This window comes from Ctenopharyngodon idella, chromosome 10 (assembly GCF_019924925.1).
Source record: "Ctenopharyngodon idella isolate HZGC_01 chromosome 10, HZGC01, whole genome shotgun sequence".
NCBI classification, from domain to species: Eukaryota; Metazoa; Chordata; class Actinopteri; order Cypriniformes; family Xenocyprididae; genus Ctenopharyngodon; species Ctenopharyngodon idella.
In genome coordinates this window covers 4,794,520-4,816,850 of record NC_067229.1, presented here as the reverse complement: position 1 = coordinate 4,816,850, position 22,331 = coordinate 4,794,520, and the positions used below count along the sequence as shown (strand labels likewise).

Sequence of the window (22,331 nt, the reverse complement as noted above, 5' to 3'; positions counted from 1 at the left end):
TTTATACTACTACTAAATACTATATCATTATACAATGGTTATATAATATAGCTATCATTATAACGGTTAAACTCACTCCTACAGGTATACGACCCCTCTCACCATCTACGTTCAGCGAATGAACGATGCCTGATTGTTCCCCTACAACATGGCACCAAATCGCTCTCAAGAAATGTTCACCCATTCTGCTCTTCTCTGGTGGATTGAGTTTCCAGCCTCCACCCATTCTGCAGAAACCATCATTACCTTCAAGAAACAACCGAAAACACCCCTGTTCCTCATGCACCTGACTACTTCCAAACTCTCCACTGATTAAAAAAAATCCTCTTACTTCAGTTCTGTTCCCACTGGTAAACGTAGCTTTGTAGACTAGGCTTGTTAACTTGTATGACAAAATGTTGAATGCACTCTTATTTGTAAGTTGCTCTGGATAAAAGCATCTGCTAAACAAATAAACGTAAATGTGCTGTAAATGTATTTTTGAAGTTTTATTTACATTTTTGTTCCTAAAATCCAACCTTCTGCTGGGTCAGAATGGATTTAGGTCACCCTAAATAAAGCCAATTAAATGTGTGAAATTTCATTTAATTTTTCATCGTTTCTCTTTTTTCAAACAGGCAGCCAAAGCAATTAAGGTGGCTTATTTTGTTTATTATTTGTTCTTTAGCTCTTCCTCTGTGTTTACAGCATCTACTTATAAAGTAAAAGTAGCAATATTATTACTATTAGAGTGAAGTGAGTTCTGCCTCGAACACTAGAGAGCGATGATGAGCTTGTGCTACACATGCAAAATGTTCTGTGATAGACAACTGTAAAGCACAATGCACCACTTTTGATATTCAACTATTTATTTGTTTTATTTAAAAGGTACAAGACCAATAAATATGCACAACGAAAGGTGGGTTCAATATTTAATAAATTTCCATGTGATGTTATGCTACAAACAGAATGTTTATCTTAGTTTCTGGATGCTGTACTATTGTGAACCACTAAATTACAGTACTAATATGGAGCAACAACATTTCAGACATAACAATGACAACTTATATATATATATATATATATATATATAAACATTAAGTGTGATCAAACAATGTAATACAAAGAGCAAAAGCAAAATAGAGAAATTTTGGAGACAACCAAATGTAGTGAGTCAGGGACCGTATGACCTCTTACATCATTTCCAGTATTTGATCATCATTTTTTGGGGACATTTTCATACACGGCCTCTATCTTTGATCTCTGAAAGGAAACACAAACTCAATCAGGAATCTGCTGATGCAAGAGTGAAAATAAATTGCAGACCAACCTTTAAAACAAGACCTCATTAAAATGTGTGTAAAATAATTTCTTAGCTAATAATAGCAACGATAAGTCTATAGCCTACTGTAAATTTTCTTAACACACCTTAATGCTGCCTTCAAGTACTATTGGAAATTTCCTACTTCTCACTTCTGAAGTTGTGATTACGAGTTATTGTATTCAAGTGCTTTGTTTTTTGAAAGAACAGAAATCATGGAGTTCATTCTTGCCTATTTATTAGGATAATCTTATTAAAGTAAAAATGATATTTAGCATCCCATATAAACATTCACCACATTATCTAGATTACTGGATTGATTGGTCTTAGCTGGTCAAGCTGGGACGCCAGCTAAAAGACCAGAGACCAGTTGAAAACCAGCCTGGCCAGGTTGAGAGACCAGCCTGAACCAGCCAAAATCAGCCAACTATCCTTAGTGTGAATGCCATTTAAAACTTGTCATGTAGTGTAGTCAAATGTAGGCTATGGCTACTTTGTGGTTTTAGTATTGTATCAAACTGCTGATATGCATTTTTTTTTTCTTTCAAAATGTGTGTCTGTTAGATTTGTTATCTATGAGATTTAAAATGTAGGCTACCACTTGTGAAAACATTTATTCTTCAAATACTAAGTCCTTCAGCATTTTGACCACAAAATATCATTGAAGTCCTAGATTGTAATATGATGAGATCAGTATGTGACAGGGGCATATTGCCATAAAATAACACATTGCATATGACCCCTTTGTTTCTCTTTGTGATATATAGTACACTGCAACATAACATTTTAAAAATACGAATTCCTTACGAGGATAACTTTATAGGCGGATTTTTGTTAGCGCCCTTTTAGGTAATGAAATCGCTAATTCCAGAACACATCTTCTATTTCCAAGTTGTAAAAGCTGTTCTCGAAGGTAAATGAAAGAGCGCAATTAAAGAAGGTCGAGCTTCCCTCATTACGTCAGCATCACTGGCTTCAAACCTCCCAGACCACAACACGGAAGTCTACAGTTTTAATCCCTTTTTAATTTCTATCTTCCGGGAAACACAAAAGGTTGTTTTTACTGCACACCTAATATTGCACATAGACTGATAGTCCCTATTAAGGTTTACGGTATGAAAAAAAAGAAAAGAAAAAAGGCTTAATGAAAGTGAATGTTTTATTTTTAAAAGAAACTCATGTGGTTTGCAAACAGTATCATGTGTAAACTGACTTTTTTAATGAACTAATTATTAAATATAATAATAATTTATATATATATTTATTGTTATTGGGTAAAAATACAATTCTTTTGTGTGTGTTAATAAATTGATTCATGCAAATGAATGTATTGGTCTGCAGAATGGATATATTGTTAGTGTTTACCCTGAGTTGCAAACAGTACATTTTGAGCCTCGCTTACTGAAGGTAATAAGGATCATGATCCACATCTGTCACATCTGTTTTCTGACTGTCTGATGCATATTGCACACACTTCAATCAACAAGCTTCAAATCAGCTGGACTGACTATAACTTAATCATAAATGATCTTACTGTTTTTGGTGTTGTTGGATTACACATTGCTGAATCAATGTTTTCCTCCAGGCTCTGGACTGTATAAACAATCACGTGTTAAAACAACATAGTTTTAAATCTCATATGAAAATTTGTGCTTTGAAAAAAATAAATCGACATAGGGTTAGTTCACCCAAAAATGAAATTTTTGTCATTAATTACTCACCCTTATGTTGTTCCAAACCCGTAAGACCTTCGTTCATCTTTGGAACACAAATTAAGATATTTTTGATGAAATCCAAGAGGGTTTTTTTTATCCCCCATATAGCAATGTAATTACTACATTCAAGGTCCAGAAAGGTAGTAAAGACATTGTAAAAATAGTCTACATGACTACAGGGTTCAACCTTAAAGCTGCAGTCCGTAAGTTTTGCCTCTTTGTCGCCATCTCTGTTTGAAACCTTCAATGGGCTATATGCACGGTTACTTCCTGGTTGTCGTTAAGCCGGTGAACTGTTAGCTCATTCTGTAGTCGCTGTACATCGACACAAAACCATCATGGTTGACTTTTTAATGTTGTATTCATATTTTAACGCACTTATCACATTTACCTAATTTTCCAATTGTCCTATCCTAATTTGATTGCAATAAAGATGAAGCTATTGGGACCGTTTAAAAACGCTGTGTCTGTAATTAGACACGCACACGCATCCCCCCCAATCTGTTGTTTTTAGACTTATTGGTTTGATTATTTCTCTGCTGTTATCATCTTTGCGCATGAGAGTTCATTATTATGCAGTGAGTGGCAATGTGAAGCGGCACCCGAGGATTCCCGTTTCCAGGATGCGCATCTCAATGCAGTAAAATCCGGTGGGTGCTCGGGCTTAGATACTCTCCATTCATTTTAACCAATAAAAAGTCGTTAGAGAATCAAGAACCTCTGACTGCAGTGCACACAGCTTTCTTCTCGTCATTATAGTTCATTTGAGGCAGTTTCCGTGGCGTTATTTGCTCTCGCTCAGATATTGCGCGTGCTGTGCGCGCTCAAACTTTGTTCTATGTAAATCAAACATGCTTTTTCTCTAGAATTGTCTTCTCTCCTGGATTTAATGTTGCTGGAAGCTATCAACCATCAAACTTACATAACTGACTGTTAAAATAACACCTATAAATTGTAAAGAAATTAAGTATCTTTTTATATAATAACTCCATGTACAAATTATATCATTTTTAAACTTAGCCTACTTTAGTCAGCCAGCTCTCTAGATATTTTTATTATCTATTTAATATATATCTTTTAAAGTTAAGTGCTTATTGTAGCCTAAATAGATGCTTATTGAATTATTATATTTAGTGAACCACGACTGATCATCAAATAGGACTATATCAGCATGAGAGTAATCAAAATGGACTCTGGATAATCTACATTTTTTAGAATAGAGATCACGGTTTTTCCACGATTCAAAAAGCAAATTACACAATCAAACAAAATAATATGTAGGGCTAATTTACTTGAGGTGCTGACAAAATGTTTTATTTAATGTTCAAAATTTATTTATAAACGTCTAAACTGTTATAGATGAGTCTAATATATATTTTTTTATTAATAATTTAAAGAATCCATCATGTAAAAAAAAAAAAAAAAAAAAAAAAAAATGAAATTAATGAATGAAATACATTTTAACAGTCACTGGTCGCCCCCTACTGGCATAACAATATAACAGATACAATGTTTATTTAAAGCTTAGTTTCAAAGGTCGTCTACTCTTTTTGATCGCGGCTACCGCAGCATCTGTATAGTTTATTTTCACATAAAAATACAGAAAAAATTTATATATATATAATCCAATATACAATAAATTGCGCTGCCAATGGTGATTAAATCTAAGGATTGCTTAGATCAGTGGTTCTCAATCCTGTCCTGGAGGACCCCCAGCCCTGCACATTTTGTATGTCTCCCTCATTTATCACACCTGATTCAACTCATGAGCTCATTAGTAGAGACTGCAAGACCTGAAATAGGTGTGTCAGATATAGGGAGACATACAAAATGTGCAGGGCTGGGGGTCCTCCAGGACAGGTTTGAGAACCACTCAAACCACTCACATTAAACCGTGCAAATTATTATTATTATTGATATACTTTGTTCTCAAGTTGTTAATGTTAACAACATCAGCATTGCGTGACTATGTGTATTTAGTGTGTATTAGCGTTACCTGTAGATTTGGTTTATGTTTTAACCAAAAAAAAAGTTACAGACTGCAGCTTTAATGTTATGAAGCGATGAAGATACTTCAATTGTATTTTTACTTCAATTGTATTTTTACCCAATAACAATAAAATTATGAAGATTCCAGGTTCTACGTCAGAACGTCGGCTTATTATTGGCCAGCTCCTGCTCCAGCATCACACGTATGTGTCATGCTGTTCATGTGATCAGCGTCGGCCAATACTGAGTCGGCATTCGGACATAAACACAGAAGCGCTGCACCATCTATACAATGTATACAGCGTGGGAGAATGACACGGGAGAGAAGAAAATTTTGAATAAAGTCATTATTTTTGTTTTGTTTTTGCACACAGAAAGTATTCTCCTCACTTCATAACATTAAGGTTTAACCACTGCAGTCATATGGACTATTTTAACTGTGTTTTTACTACTTTTCTGGACCTTGAGTGACAGTAATTATGTTGTTTTCTATGGGGGATAAAAAACCTCCAAGATTTAATCAAAAATAGCTTAATTTGTGTTCTGAAGATGAACGAAGGTCTTACGGGTGTGGAATGACATGAGGGTGAGTAATTAATGACAGAATTTTTTTGGGTGAACTAACCCTTTAATTGCTTGCTTTTCTGACCTGTTTTTTCATGTTTCCTGCAGATGCACATCACGACTGTAACTACAATCAACAGAAATCCAGCAGCAGCTGCAGAGATCAGCACTATCAGAGAGACTGGAGGACCTGAAGGAGAGTAAAAAAGAGATGGCCATTAACGTGACTGAATCAGTCTGATCTACAACAGAAGACATATCGATGCTGTCGTACATGTGTGACAGAGTTGAGTGATGTCCAGATGTTGAGTCTGGTTGCTGATGGGATTGTTCAGCACACAGCTGTAGGTGTTTTTATCCTGATATTCCACCTCCAGAGGTAGAGAGAGACTGATGCTGAGATCAGACACACTGATGCTGGACAATAAACTGTTTCCTTTGTACCAGGAGAGAGTCACATGACTCACATTCACAGCTGAACACAACAATGAACAATTCGATGAAGATGATGGAGGACATTGTGAAGAGTTACTGCTGATGACAGGAACAGGCAGATGAGCTGAAAACATGAGAAAATAAAGAGAAATATGGATAAATCTAATTTACAGTTTTATATACAGAGTAGTGTGTTGACGGTCAGTGAGTGTTTATGTCACCCCGAACTACTAAATAATTAAGCATTTTAATATGTAAATACATAAAGGAAAAATCTGGTTTAATCTGCAGCATTTGTGGCATTATGTTAATTACCACAAAAATAATTTCCATTTCTCCCTACTTTTCTTTAAAAAAAGCAAAAATGTGAGTTACAGTGAGGCACTTACAATGAAAGTGAATAGTACAGCCACAAGACATAAACAATATGAGTGTTAACATGATTTTTACTACATTTTAAGGGGTTGCATTGAATCAAAATTCCTTTTCCCTCTGATTCCTTGGGTCATGCTGAGTCGAATGAATGTTTGTTTTTATTTTTTTTTTGCAGGATTTGTCCCAAAATGCTATTTTATGAACGCATTTGCGTATCATTACGAATCCCGGTAAATGTCATCCACACCATGCCCTGAAGAAAACGTTTTACACCAAAATTTCAAAATAAAATAAAAATGCTAATAGTTTTTGTCTCATTTTGCCTACTTCAGTGAAATTGATCTTAATAGACTCCTTGGGTCATGCTGAGAACATAGAGACCAATTTTGTCTGTAATGACGGGTCGACAGAGTGGGGATCCATTTGCAGCTTTTATTAAGATAATCACCAAGGCAGACAGGGGCAAAGGCAGAGACACAAACAGGGACAGGCTAAGGTCGAGGCAGGCGGCAGACAAACAGAGTAGGGTCACAGGCAGAGATCGGGGCAGGTGGCAGAGAATCACAGTGAAAAAACAGTCCACAAGAAAATGCTCAGTAGTGATCACCGGGGCAAATCAAGACTTCGCAATGAGTGTGTGTGTGTGTGTGTGTGTGTGTGTGACTTAAATAATGTGAGTGTGATGAGGTGTAGGTGTGTGCGCAATCAGTCCCAGGAATGAGGGCCTATGGGAAACGTAGTCCGAATGTAAACCAGTCAATACTCAGGTGACGGCTCCCTCCGGTGGTGCGGAGGAGGAGGCGCGAGAGCCACATTCGTGACATTGTCACAGTCGGCTGTATTCCTGTCCGCCAATTTGATTTTCTTTCAAAACATATTTTTTCAAACTCCTCCTACACCGTTTATCATTTTTTTTCCAAATTCAAGTCAGATCATCTTCAGGCCAAGTTCTGGATTTTGTGCCAAAAGATGAAACCGTTTTCCACCATTGTTGAGATTCATACGCTGATTCTTGATGTCTGTGTGTGTCATTATAGATTAATTTTTAGTGCTCATGTCTGTTAAAATCAGGAACTCATGCTGAAGTAACACAGGGTTTATAACATAAATGTTTAACAAACACACAGCAGCCAGAAAAGACAAATGTATAATAAGAGTTAAGAGCCCAACTAATGGAACAACTAATCACTGCTATGGTGACTTCAAATGAAACAGAGTTAAACCCCTGTTAATTCTCAATAACAACTTTTGCAGATGTCTAACATAAATAAAGTCAATCTGGTTAGTAATAAGTGAAGCTAGTAATGCTGTTTGTGGAGTTGTTTAATCATCCTCTGTTGAGATCTTGAGAGGTTTAGGTTCATTTCTTTGCTCTTGGCTGACATGTGGCATTGCTGTGGCCTCTTTGTGGCTCAGATCTGGCAAACAAAAACGGCCCACACAAGGACCGTAATTCATTGCAGCATGTGGGCCAGATCATCATGCCACATGTGCCAGATGTGGGCCGGATCTGGGCCGACACAATGTTGCTATGTGGGTTGTCAGTTAAGTCAAATTAGCGTTTTACTCACCATAGACAGAAAGATTGAATGTTTTTGATGATCGTTTAGCTCCACTTATCTGTACTTCATAAACTCCAGCATGTTCAGTTCTGGTGTTTGTGATGGTCAGAGATCCAGTTTGATTGTCCAGCTTCAGTCTGTCTCTGAATCTCTCATCATTAACATTATCATATATGGAGACGTTTTGCTTCTTTTTTTTAATTTTAGCTATGAGAGACTTTTCAGATCCAAAATACCACAGTAAGTCGTCGTCTTCACGTATTTCAGTAAGATCAGTGTATAAAGTGACAGAATCTCCCTCCATCACTGACACTGACACTGAAACTGAATCACCAAACACACCTGGAGAGCAGATTTACACAGATTAAGGTTTCTGATGGTTTACAAATCTTGAAATCAGCTATAGTGTGTAACTAAGCATGAATTGAAAAACATTCACAACAGCAGCAAAGTCACACAAGCAAATGAAAGGTTAGATTTATGAAAGGAAAGGCGTGTGTGAACTAATAATATGATATTTATAGTTTTAACATCATCTGCCTTAGAGCAAAATGAATGATTGAAGGTAGAAAAAGTCAGTTACACCATGAAAAGTTCAATTCTTACAGATATTTTCAACATCTTGACATTTTTGTATATGGGACATCTGGATCAGTACAGAATTCTTGAAATGAGGATTCTAATAGATGATTCTCTCTCTGGGTCTCCACTGGCTGAAGATTAACTATAGCCATTTAAATTATTTTCCACAACTTTTCAAGTCTGTGAAAAATTTTACTAATATTAAGCCAAAAATATATATTTATAACTTACCAGTCAGACTCCACCAGCACAAACAGAACAAAGCAATCATGTGAAACATTTTCTTCAAATGTTCAGTGAAAAGTCTGACCACTGAAAACACTCAATCTGTTCATCTGCCTTGTGAATCCTCCCACAACAGTTTGACCCTCCTAGTTCACACGCTCTCTAAATGCGTGGTATGATTATATAACACATAAATGCTCTTGTAGCTCTTATTAAGATTTTAATTGTTCTTAACAGTGAAAACATTTTTATTTTATCATTTAAAACCACCATTTTTAGTATTTGCTTTATTGCTTTAAAAACATAACAGTGGAATTGTGTTAATATTCTTAATTCTTATGATAAATAGGGCTTATTGGTTTTAAAACAGTTATATAGTCCACTTTAATAATTCAAATATCAATTATTGTATTTGAAAAAATAAAAAAAGCCGAACAAAATAAGTACCATCTCATTGAAGCGACTCTAGCAGCTTATCTTGACTCAAACTGAAACCTGATGTTGTCTGATTTCTATACAAATGTGGTTTGATCAGATTTATAGACAAACAGCTTGTATGAGAGAGTGGCCATTTAGTGCATGTGTGTTTAGTTTGTAGACTAAGAGTTTCTTCCTGTTCTGCTTTTTATCAACCTCACAGTTGATGTTCTCACAAAACTGATGTTTCAAAATCAGGTCAAACTAGACTCTTACTCATCATGCATCTTTAATAACATACTGACAGTGAAACAAACACTAGATAATACACCAGATAGAGAGAGGCAAGAGTTTGCGGTTGGTACGTTGGTCCTCTGTGTTGTCTTTTCAGAAACACTGCATTCAAATCCATTGTGACAGTATTCATAAATAGGTTGCAATGAATATAATGAACACTTAAACTGACAATAAATATATAAATAATAACAGCATGCATGTACTCAAATGCTTGGTCCAAACTTTCACACAACTTTCTACACACTGTCTGATCAACAATCTTGCTCTGTTGTAGATCCCATCTCTCTGTTCCTCCTCTACTGGCTGATGGAGCAGGTAAGTTAGATACCTCATTTCTCAGTCAATACATTTCTGTGCAGAGCATATGAATTCTTCATGCATTATTTTCTGGACTGACTCTATTGACTGGGCTGTCATTTTTTATTGATGTAGATTCCTCCAATAAGACTTAAAGGAAGTGAAAAGAAACTCACCTTCAGGCCATCTAAGATGTATGAGTTTGCTTCATCTGAACAGATTTTGAGAAACTGAGCATTACATCACTTGCAATGGATCCTCTGCAGTGAATGTGTGCCATCAGAATGAGAGTCCAAAAGCTGATAAAAACGTCACAATAGTCCACAACACGACTCCAGAGTCCAGTCCATCAATCAGTGTCTTGAGAAGTAAAAAGCTGCACGTTTCCATAACCATAATCCATAATAACACTTCCTCCAGAGAAAAAGATCCATTCCCTGTTGTCCTCTCACATCAGAATCCACCAACATATTTGTTTAGAACGGTTTAGGACTGTTTTCACTTGTAAGCAGTGCTTGATCTGTGCACGCTTCTGTCCTGACTCAGACGAGACTGGAGGAAGTGTGATTATGGATTACGGACTCTTATTTTGGCCAGAAGCGGGACAGTTTAAAGTGAAAATGCTTTAATTACGTCCCGAGCACCGTGTGAGGAACCTATTGTAATTGCTCAGTCAATTCTTCTTCTTCTCCGAAATGAATCGCATTTTTGAAAAACTCATGAAACTTTGCACATGCGTCAGAAGTGGTAAAAATTTATGTCTGATACGGGTTTCAGAATTAGGTGTGGCAAAATGGTTCGATAGCACCACCTTCAAAATTTCAATTAAGCGCCCTTCGCGCTATGTTTCACGTACAAGTATGAAATTCGGTACACACGTGTAACAGCCCAATACCTACAAAAAAGTCCCTGGGTGCAAAATCTGTAAACCCAACAGGAAGTGAGATATTTAGAATTTTCTTTGCAAAATTTTTGCAGTTTTTGCAATTTCCAGACGTTGTACTTTAACGAACTCCTCCTAGAACTTTAACCAGATCAACATCATACTTGGTCAGTCTAATCTTAAGGCCTTTGCGATGTTAAATTGCAAAGATTTTGAGTTTTCGTTGAAGGGTGTGTCCGTGGTGTCCTGACAAATTTCAATGTTTCGCCATGAAACAGGAAGTTGTTGTAATTTGGGGCATACAATGTCCGATTTGCCCCAAACTTCACATGTTTGATAAGAGTCCTGGCCTGAAGACATCGACATGCCAATATTCAGTTACAGTCATAGCGCCGCCTGCAGGCAACAGGAAATTACATGTTTTACACTGTGATTAACTCCTCATAGAGATTTAATCAGATCAGCATCAAGTCCCTTTAAGACAAGTCATTTCACTCGGCGGCCATCTTTGAAACGCCTCTCGGGCATCCAAGTGCAGCTACTATCTCTTTGAATGGGGAAACATCAAATTCTCTAAAGCTGTTTGCCAAGCTTTTGATTAAATTTCATATTTTAAATCAATAATGAAATCTGACAGCAACTGTCTCATAAATTTTGTTTCTAAACGCTCGAATCATGACAAAAAACGGTATTTTTCAGGCTGGATCAAGCTAACACGCATGCGCAGACCTAAATGCGCGTCTCTTGTGCCTCATTTCGGAGGCGCGCGTCTGACTGTTTCTATAGAAATCGGAGCTTCTAACGGCCGCTGCAGTGACGCGATGACTTTACCAATCAGCGATTGGCTCTTATTTAGAAGGCGGGACTTATTCCGCCATATTGCGCGTTGCACTTTCTCCCATTCATAATAATACGAGTGACGCGTCTTGTGTTATTCTATAGTCTTTGATCATATGTTGTCAGTCTAATCTTAAGGCCTTTGTGATGTTAAATTGCGAAGATCTTGAGTTTTCGCTGAACGGCATGTCCGTGGCGGCCTGACAAAATCTGATGTTTCGCTATGAAAGAGGAAGCTGTTGTAACTCAGGCATACAGTGTCTGATCTGCCCCAAACTTCACATGTGATAAGAGTCCTGGCCTAAAGACATCTACATGCCAATATATTTAGTTAGTCATAGCGCCACCTGCTGGCAACAGGAAATGGCATGCTTTGCACTGTAATTCACTCCCAGAAACACTTTTCAATATGCCACGAAGTGCCAAACATACTAGAAACATGTTAAATCATGCAACACTTGGCTAAGTGCTAATGTATGCGATTAATGCCGCGAAAAAGGAAGTTGTTGTAACTCAGGCATACAAAGTCCGATCTGCTCCAAACTTCACATGATAATAGTCCTGTCCTAAAGACATCTTCAAGGCAATATTCAGTAATAGTCAAAGCTCCACCTGTTGGCAGCAGGAAGTGTGGCACGTCGAAATGACTTTGCCATAATTCTCCTGTATTCACTCGCTTACATGCATGTCGCCCACTGTTCACTGTTTTCCTAAGGCCACCGAGTGGCGGTGGCCCCGGGTGTGAGGGCCCTTTCATCTCTGCTTGCAGCTTTAATGATGGATTTGTTTTCTCTTTATACTCTGCTCTTGGATTCTCCTTTTCTTACTTCACCTGAGCTCTGCCTTTCTGGACATCTGATTTCAGGGTCTTTAGGTCAGACTCAAGTCCTCGATTACACTATAAATTATAATTTTGTTTGACAGGCTGTTTTGCTAACTGAGTTTTGCTTAAAAGTTATAGCAGCCTCTCTTACTCTTTACTACTGTTTTTGTCTGGGAAAGCTCGATGTTTAAATTCATCCAGATTATAGTCCAACTTAAAAGCTTGCATTATGTGTTTGGTGCTTATCTGAAATGCTGAATATGTAATGTCTTATATGTAATGTGGATCCTGGGTTCAAGGTCCCCAACCCCTGCGAGGACTTCAGATGATGCAAACTCTGGATCAACATGCACCATTCCAATTTTTTGCTATACTATATCCTAATCATTGTTAACATGCATTCATTACTTAGCTAACTGTGTGATTTGTACACTGTATGTACATTTATGAAATGACATAATTTGGACACAGTCACCTCAGATAACAGATTACTCTAAATTGTAATGTAGACACATGCATTTTCTGTAAAGCTGCTTTGAAACTATATGTATTGTGAAAAGTGTTATAAATGTGAATTGAATTGAATAATGTATATAGGCCTGTTTTATTTCCAAAAGACTGCTCTCACAGTACTTGTATCTTGTTATTTTATACTTTTTTTCTTATGCCTTATGTCTTAATTTGCTTCTATCTATTACAGATGACAATTAAAGATAAGTAAAATATTTTTAGTCTTGCACCCTAAATACACACACACACATGCACACACACACACACACACACACACACACACACACACACACACACACACACACACACACACACACACACACACGTTTGTTTTTATGAATTTTGGGGACATTTCATAGGCGTAATGGTTTTTATACTGTACCAAGCGTATTTTCTATCGCCCTACGCCAACACTACACCTAAACCTACCCATCACAGGAAACTGTGCACATTTTTACTTTCTCAAAAAAAAAAAAAAAACAACTCATTCTGTATGATTTAAAAGCCTTTTGAAAAATGGGGACATGGGGTAATGCCCTCATAAGTCACCCTCTCCTTGTAATGTCATACCCATGTCATTATACAAATTTGTGTCCCGATATGTCACAAAAACATGGGCACACACACACACACACACACACACACACACACACACACACACACACACACACACACACACACACACTTTCCAAAATGAAAATTTCATTATTTACTATGACTTATAAAAAGTTTTTAACGTAGGTAATACCTGGATATCACTACTTAGCTATCTAAATGGGGACTTGTATTTTTTATATAGGCTACAGTTATAAAAACTGTATATACGTTTTTTTGTTTTGTTTTGTTTTTTTGTGGAAGATTTTGTAATGACAAATTGGATCCCAAAATATGGTTAAGTAAACACACATAATTGAACGAAACACTACATTATTCCTAAATCCAGGGATATTTTATTTTTGTTCTTTTAAATAATGTAATATTCAAAACGCTTTACCCATCGTAATGTAATATACTAAAATGGCATACAATTTTATTTATACGATATTTTACAAACAGACTGCATGCAGACTAAATGCCAAGAACTGTGACTACGTCATCATACGGTTATCCGGTGTGATTATCAGATTATCGCTTTCACTTTAGTTCAACCACTACGTCGCCATTAAAAACAAAAAAAGAAGAACACTTTTATGGATTAGAATCTGCATTCATCTGTCTGAACAGAAAGTGGTGTAAAGAGTCAATGATATCAGTAAAATTAACTATCAGTCAATTTTCTAGTAATAATGTCTGTCTACAGGTAAAATTGCAGGAATAAGTGCTGCTGTTGGTGATGGTGGTGGTGTTCTGCTGGTGGCTGCAGCTGGTGTGATTTACCAGTGTTGCCACTGACCTATTAAAAAATCACCACAGAAAGTAAGTATTACAGCTGATTTAACAAGATATATGAGATTTACTGTGCAAAAAGAAGCGTCGTGAATAGATTTGTCTTATTTTTTTTTTTGTTGTTCCCTCTATTTTTATCATTACCATTATTAGGCCAGGCCAGGCCATGCCAAAACAATATATATAAAAAAAATTAAATAACAAATAGTATAAATAGTTTAAGTGCAACATTGCTCAGAGAGCGTCTTAATAGAAAACTCCAAAATGATAGTACAAGCATTTTAGATTGAAATCACAATGCCTTCACATTCTAAAAAAAAATTAAGACATTGTGATAAATATTTATCCCTCTTTACATTCCTCAAACATCAGGTAACATCAGTTTTTGTAACTCAAACAACGATCCTTTCCATTTCTTTTACCTTCTGTGAATCTGTGTTTTCTTACAGTAAAATGATCATCTGTAGCAGACTCGTCCCCTAAACAGAACCAGATTCCTTTGAGTGAGACTCCCAATGAATCGTCCCCTAACCAGACTAAGACTGAGACTGAGACACCAATGAAAGATTAATTATTATTTTGATGCTTTAAATGAAGATGGACACTGAAAAGACTTCATGAGGAAATTATGGAGAGAAAAGCTGAAATACTCATCGCTCACAGAGTAATTTTGTTGTCACTAATCCAAGATTTCAGTAGCCAGCCCTGTACCAAGTGAAATTTGACCTATATTACATAACAATTTAAATACAACATCAAAAAAATAAATGAAAATAAAATAAATAAATAAATGATGCATTAAAACATGTAGCCTTAAACATTGCTTCCAAAAAGACTAACAAGCAATAAAATAAGAAACAAAGCAACACGTTACAACAGAACACAGACAACACAAAGTTTTTCAGTGTAGAAGTTTATTAAAGCTGCTAAAGTGATTCAGACAGGAACAGTGAGTAATTTGTTTCTCGTTATTTGCACTGTAAGACCTATTATGTGTACAAGTATACCTCACCAAGAAGGAGCAATATGACCAAAAAGTGAATTTGACCTCATACGGGCGCTCTTCATAGTTTGCACTGCTGATACTCTAAGTGTTTTACTAGTATTGTTGTTGTTACTGGAAAAGACTGGAATCATAATGTTGCTAATGTTTATAACACTAACTCTTGTTCATCCACCTTTATCATAAAACACTGACTGACCAAATGTGAAATGTGAATAGCACCAAACAATCTTTAACCAGCTTGGTGAAGCATGAAAATGCATTTATTTATTTTCTTAAGTTGGTGAAATACTTTCCTTAGAATATTTATTACGTTCAACACCATAACTGAATGATGATACAGGCCCCATGTTGTTACTCTGGGGTTAAACCTGAAACATACTTGATGTGATGTTTGTAATGAGGAAATGTTACAGCACAATTTTTACACAAATGTGGCTATACATGATAAAAACAATGCCATTTTTACAGTAATTGAATATTCATGTTTTATATCTCTTTATTGTTGATTTGAATGTACAAAAATGAAACACATTGAAACTGTTACATTCTGTCTTATTGAAATTGTGAACCAAACACTGTGGTGTTTTATGAAGTGCTGATTAGTTTATATCACTGCCAACAAGTATTTCTGCTGGGATTGTCCAATGTGAAGTTTTTTCTTCTTTTGTGTGTGTTAGTCATGGAATTTAATTCTGTCAATGTGTTTGTCTTGTAGAATATTATGACTGTTTGTTGGAAAAATGGGGGTGGGGAGTTCCTTAAACTTCTTTTATGTTTCCTTTAACTTGTATCACCCAAGAGAAAATGTGCCTTAAAGTAAAAACCCAGCTAAACACTACTTTCTTTTCTGAAACAAGAAAATAAACTTGTAATATCAATGTATATTTGTGCGATTAATTACTGTGATGCAATCTGGGAAAACACGTCGGATGTCGCGCTGATACGTTTTCAGTAAAGTCAAAAAATAGGTTGAATGTCATTTTTTTTTTTATCATAATTGGGTTTTCATTAAATTATTATTCTATAACATCTTGTCTATCATCTCTGAAAATATCTTGGCAAAATTCGCCTGTTTAGTGCAGAAAAACAGTGATTTATAGTGGCAAACTGAACAGACTGTCTTTCTCTGACATACTGTTTAAGAACACACCCGGCGGAGGTGAAAAAAATAGATTTCCATCTCTTAACACTACAAAGACAGCTCACCTATCAAAATAAACCACATAACATGCAGAATGAAGGTGTATTAATGCAAATTTCCCTCCAGTTCTGTGTAAACTACGGCACGCAAAGATTTTTTTTTTCTACAACGTTATCTTGAGAAGGCGGAGCACAAGAGAACAAAGGAGCTATAATGAACACACATGTTCTAATTACTGTATGTGTTTATGAGAGGTTGAATTCAAATCAAATACTGTCATACTGCCCATACTACTTCTGAATAGGATGTCTACTTCATAAAATGTATGAAAATATGCTCCTACAGCATTTATTAATCTTAGTTAATGTTAATTTACAACATTTACTAATACATTATTAAAATCAAGAGTTGTATTTGTTAACATTAGTTAATGCTCTGTGAACTAATGTGAACAAACAATGAACGGCTGGATATTTATTAACTAATGTAATAAAAATAACATTAATAATACTAAAGATTAACAAATACAGTAACAAATGTATTGCTCATTGTTAGTTCATGTTAGTTAATACATTAACTAATGTTAACAAATTAACCTTATTGTAAAGTGTTACCAAAAAAATGTACATTTCCATGTGATGTTAAGCTACAAACAGAATGTTTATTTTAGTTTCTGGATGCTGTACTATTGTGAACCACTAAATTACGGTACTAATATGGAGCAACAACATTTCAGACATAACAATGACAACTTAAAAACATTAAGTGTGATCAAACAATGTAATACAAAGAGCAAAAGCAAAATAGAGAAATTCTGGAGACAACCAAAAGTTGTGAGTCAGGGACCGTATGAGCTCAAACATCAATTCCAGTATTTGATCATCATTTTTTGGGGACATTTTCATACACAACCTCTTTCTTTCTAAGGAATCTCTGAAAGGAAACACAAACTCAATCAGGAACCTGCTGATGCAACCTGAGTGAAAATGAATTTCAGACAAACCTTTAAAACAAGACCTCATTAAAGTGTCTGTAAAATAATTAAGTCTATAGCCTACATTGTGTTTTGAACACTGTAACTGCATCAGGCGGCAGATATATCTGCACCCCCTTGAGTATCGCCGCTCATTTTCATGAAATTGATCTCTTGTTTCATTGCAGCAATCACTGTCCCTTGTATCAGTGGATTAATGCTGTTCTCAGGCGATGCCTAAATAACCGTAGTCTCAAGATGACAACAGGTGACGTTATATTCAGTATATGTCATGTTAATTACATATTAATTACATGACATGAACGCACCTTAATGCTGCCTTCAAAGTACTATTGGAAATTTCCTACTTCCCACTTCTGATTACGAGCTTATTGGATTCAAGTGCTTTGTTTCTAGAAAGAACAAGAATCATGGAGTTCATTCTTGCTTCTTTACTAGGAAAATCTTATTAAAGTAAAAATTATATTATATTGACAACCATATAAACGTTCACCACATTATCAAGATAGATTACTGACGATTCTAGAATTTTGGTCCGTTTTTGCTGTGTATAAAACATACAATATTCTACAAATTATTATTATATGTGGACTACTTTGATGAAAAAACAAGGCAATGCAGTACATGTGTAACTAATTATTAAATATAATAATAATAATTTACCAATAATTATAATATTTTATTGTTATTGGGTAAAAAAAATATATTTTTGTGTGCGCTAATAAATTGATTCATGCAAATGAATGTATTGGTCTGTAGGATCGAAAAAATTGTGTGTTAGTGTTTACCCTGAGTTTCAGACAGTACATACACATACATGTGTAAATAGCATAAAAACACTTTTGAGCCTCCCTTACTGAAGGTAATAAGGATCAAGATCCACATCTGTCACATCTGTTTTCTGACTGTCTGATGCATATTGCACACACTTCAATCAACAAGCTTCAATCAGCCGGACTGACTACAACTTTATCATAAATGATCTTACTGTTTTTGGTGTTGTTGGATTACACATTGCTGAATCAGTGTTTTCCTCCAGGCTCTGGACTGTATAAATAATCATAGTTTTAAATCTCATATGAAAATTTGTGCTTTGAAAAAAATAAATCGACATTTGCGGTAAAGGGTTAGTTCACCCCAAAATGAAATTTCTGTCATTAATTACTCACCCTCACGTCGTTCCACACTCATAAGACATTCATTCATCTTCGAAACACAAGTTAAGACATTTTGATGAAATCTAAGAGTTTTTTTTATCCCCCATATAGCAATGTAATTACCACATTCAAGGTCCAGAAAGGTAGTAAAGACATTGTAAAAACAGTCCACATGACTACAGTGGTTCAACCTTAAAGCTGCAGTCCGTAAGTTTTGCCTCTTTGTCACCATCTCTGTTTGAAACCAGCAATTGCAGTTATCTTTACGTGGGTTGTGCATCGGCACGACTCCTCAGCGCGGATGAATCTAATGCTTTGAGGAGAATGTGTGGCTGTCAGTCACTGCACCAGTGAATACTGTACAGGTACTTTGGAATCACAGATTGTATTCTTGGAAGTATGACCAAAATAAGAATTTTCACCGGAAATAATGACGCAAAGACGAACGGCAGCATGCTCTAATTTCCCGTGGAAACCTACCAGTACCACTCGAATTAGAACACATTATTATAAGCTTACCGTTGTGAATCGGGCTAAGGTAAGGAGATAGATTTGAACACTGGCTGGGTATACTTGCTCGATGATTTTGCTCGACAGCTTTAATGTTATGAAGCGACAAGAATACTTTTTGTACGAAAAAAAACCAAAACAAAAATAACGAATTTATTCAACAATTTCTTCTCTTTCCTGCATTCTCCTATGCTGTTAAGTTATAGACACTGTTCACCGCTTCCAGGTTCCACATCAGAACGCCAGTCAGCCAATACTGGGTCGGCATTCGGACGTATAAGCACTGCACCATCTATACAATGTAAACAGCGTAGGAGAATGACATGTGAGAGAAGAAAATGTTAAATAAAGTCATTATTTTTGTTTTGTTTTTGCGCACAGAAAGTATTCTTATCACTTCATAACATTAAGGTTGAACCACTGCAGTCACATGGACTAACTTTAACTGTGTTTTTACTACTTTTCTGGACCTTGAGTGTTTAATTATGTTGTTTTCTTTGGGGGATAAAAAAATCTCTCGGATTTTCTCGGATCTTAATTTGTATTCTGAAGATGAACGAAGGTCTTACGGGTGTGGAATGACATGAGGGTGAGTAATTAATGACAGAAATTTCATTTTTGGGTGATATAACACTTTAATTGCTTGCTTTCCCTACCTGTTTTTTCATGTTTCCTGCAAATGCACATCACGACTGTAACTACAATCAACGGAAATCCAGTAGCAGCAGCAGAGATCAGCACTATCAGAGAGACTGGAGGACCTGAAGGAGAGTAAAAGAGAGATGGTCATTAATGTAAGTGACTGTCAGTCTGATCTACAACAGAAGACAGAGATCAGGTTAATGAATAAATACAGTATCAGCTCTGTCGTACTCGTACATGTGTGACAGAGTTGAGTGATGTCCAGATGTTGAGTCTGGTGGCTGATAGGATTGTTCAGCACACAGCTGTAGGTGTTTTTATCCTGATATTCCACCTCCAGAGGTAGAGAGAGACTGATGCTGAGATCAGACACACTGATGCTGGACAATAAACTGTTTCCTTTGTACCAGGAGAGAGTCACATGACTCACATTCACAGCTGAACACAACAATGAACATGATGATGATGATGATGATGATGAACTTTGTGAAGAGTCTCTGCTGATGACAGGAACAGGCAGACGAGCTGAAAAACATGAGATAAATCTAATCTACAGTCTTATTTACAGTATGTTGACGGTCAGTGATTGTTTATGTCACCCTGAACTACAAAATAATTTAAAAATTAATATGTACATAGTTAAAGGAATAATCTGGTTTCAGTACAAGTTCAATCTGCAGCATTTGTGACATAATTTTAATTACCACAAAAATAATGTCCAATTGTCCCTACTTTTCAAAAATCTTACGAGTTACAATGAGGTACTTGCAATGAAGAGTACAGCCACAAGACATAAACAATATGAGTGTTAACATGATTTTTTTCCTTGGGTCATGCTGAATCAAATGAATGCTTTTTTTTTTTTTTGCAGGATTTGTCCCAAAATGCTATTTTATGAATGCTTTTGCATATCATTATGAATCCTGGTAAATGTCATCCATAAATACCCTGAAAAAAAGTTTTATGTCACCTTGTGGTCAAAAGTTTTTTTTTTTAATTATTTTTAATTTTGCCTACTTCACTGAAACTGATCTTAGACTCCTTGGGTCATGTTGAGAACATATGCATCCCCGCCCCTTTTCAGCGCAGCGCTCGTTGTCTTTTGACTTCCGGTTCCACAGCGATTTTATGTATTTATGAATTAACTGTTCGTTTTAAAATCTTCCCGGTCTACTGATATTTGTTAAGACATCTGCTTTAAACATTACATTGCTCATGATAACTTGTGTTAACTCTACAATAAATAAATCTACTTCACCAGCTAATTGTTCTGTGACAGTGATGCCATAGAAATATACAGGGCTACCACAAAAACGGAAGTTCAAAGACAAAATACTAAAGATGGCTGCGCATACGTCGCTTGTACAAATTCATTCTGATGATTGAGCTTAACTCAAAATATTTCTTTAATAAAACAGGAATATGTGGACATGAGCTTTTTACTCACCATAAACAGAAACACTGAATGTTTTTGATGTCAGTTTCAGTCCACTTATCTTTACTTCATAAACTCCAGCATGTTCAGTTGTGATGTTTGTGATGGTCAGAGATCCAGTTTGATCGTCCAGCTTCAGTCTGTCTCTGAATCTCCCATCAGTAACATTATATGTGAAGTTTTGCTTATTTTTATTAATTTTAGCTATGAGAGAGTTTTCAGATCCATATTTCCACAGTATGTCTTCATCTTCATGTATTTCAGTATGATCAGTGTTTAGAGTGACAGAATCTCCCTCAGTCACTGACACTGAATCACCAAACACACCTGATGAACAGACAGATTTTACACTGATTAAGGATTCTGATAGTTTGCAAAGCTTGAAATCAGCTATAGTGTGTAATTAAGCCTGAACTGAAAAACATTCACAACAGCAGCAAAGTCACACAAGCAAATGAAATGTTGTGAACTAATAATATGATATTTATCATTTTAAAGTCATATGCCATAGAGCAAAATGAATGATTGAAGATAGAGTCAGTTACACCATGAAAAGTTCAATTCTTACAGATATTTTCAACATCTTGACATTTTTGTATATGGGACATCTAGATCAGTACAGAATTCTTGAAATGAGGATTCTAATAGATGATTCTCTCTCTGGGTCTCCACTAGTTGAAGATTAACTATAGCCATTTAAATTATTTTCCACAACTTTTCACATCTGTGAAAAATGTTACTAATATTAAGCCAAAAATATATATGTATAACTTACCAGTCAGACTCCACCAGCACAAACAGAACAAAGCAATCATGTGAAACATTTTCTTCAAATGTTCAGTGAAAAGTCTGACCACTGAAAACACTCAATCTGTTCATCTGCTTTGTGAATCCTCCCACAACAGTTTGACCCTCCTAGTTCACACGCTCTCTAAATGCGTGGTATATACATGCTATAACAAGTATACTTTCATTGTTCTTAACAGTGAATAACATTTTTATTTTATCATTTAAAATCAATACTTTTAGTAGTTGCTTTATTGCTTTAAAACATAAGAGTGGAATTGTGTTAATATTCCTAATTCTCATGATAAGTAGAGCTTATTGGTTTTAAAACAGTCAACTTCAATCATTCAAATATCAATTATTGTATTTGGGGTATCATCTTCCATCTCACTTTACCAGTCTCACTGAGGCGACTCTAGCAGCTTATATTGAGTCAAACTGAAACCTGCTGTGGTTTGAATTC

At 35.8% G+C, this 22,331-nt stretch overlaps 3 protein-coding genes across 5 annotated transcripts in view; 1 reads left to right on the top strand and 2 right to left on the bottom strand.

Annotated features, from left to right (window-relative positions):
- Positions 1–22,331, bottom strand: part of LOC127519796 (SLAM family member 9-like) — a 139,393-nt gene that overhangs the window by 35,943 nt on the left and 81,119 nt on the right. The gene's annotated exons all lie outside the window — the stretch shown is intronic.
- LOC127519786 (carcinoembryonic antigen-related cell adhesion molecule 1-like) overlaps positions 1–22,331 on the top strand; it is a 265,873-nt gene that overhangs the window by 163,193 nt on the left and 80,349 nt on the right. The gene's annotated exons all lie outside the window — the stretch shown is intronic.
- Positions 928–21,964, bottom strand: LOC127519872 (SLAM family member 5-like). Of its 3 annotated transcripts, XR_007931922.1 has the most exons (4): positions 7,950–8,088; positions 5,654–5,758; positions 2,835–2,893; positions 928–1,242 (listed from the first exon to the last, which is right to left on the bottom strand). XR_007931922.1 is itself a non-coding variant. In XM_051907542.1 (3 exons), the coding sequence occupies exons 1-3, from the start codon at positions 21,904–21,906 to the stop codon at positions 5,811–5,813; spliced, it is 699 nt and encodes a 232-aa protein (XP_051763502.1). In that variant the 5' UTR covers positions 21,907–21,964; the 3' UTR covers positions 5,797–5,810. The 3 variants fall into 3 exon arrangements, 2 of the variants coding, with proteins under 2 accessions (XP_051763502.1, XP_051763503.1); XM_051907542.1 differs by lacking the exons at positions 928–1,242; positions 2,835–2,893; positions 5,654–5,758 and adding exons at positions 5,797–6,127; positions 21,858–21,964 and having other exon boundaries at positions 7,950–8,282; XM_051907543.1 differs by lacking the exons at positions 928–1,242; positions 2,835–2,893; positions 5,654–5,758 and adding exons at positions 5,797–6,127; positions 8,754–8,860 and having other exon boundaries at positions 7,950–8,282.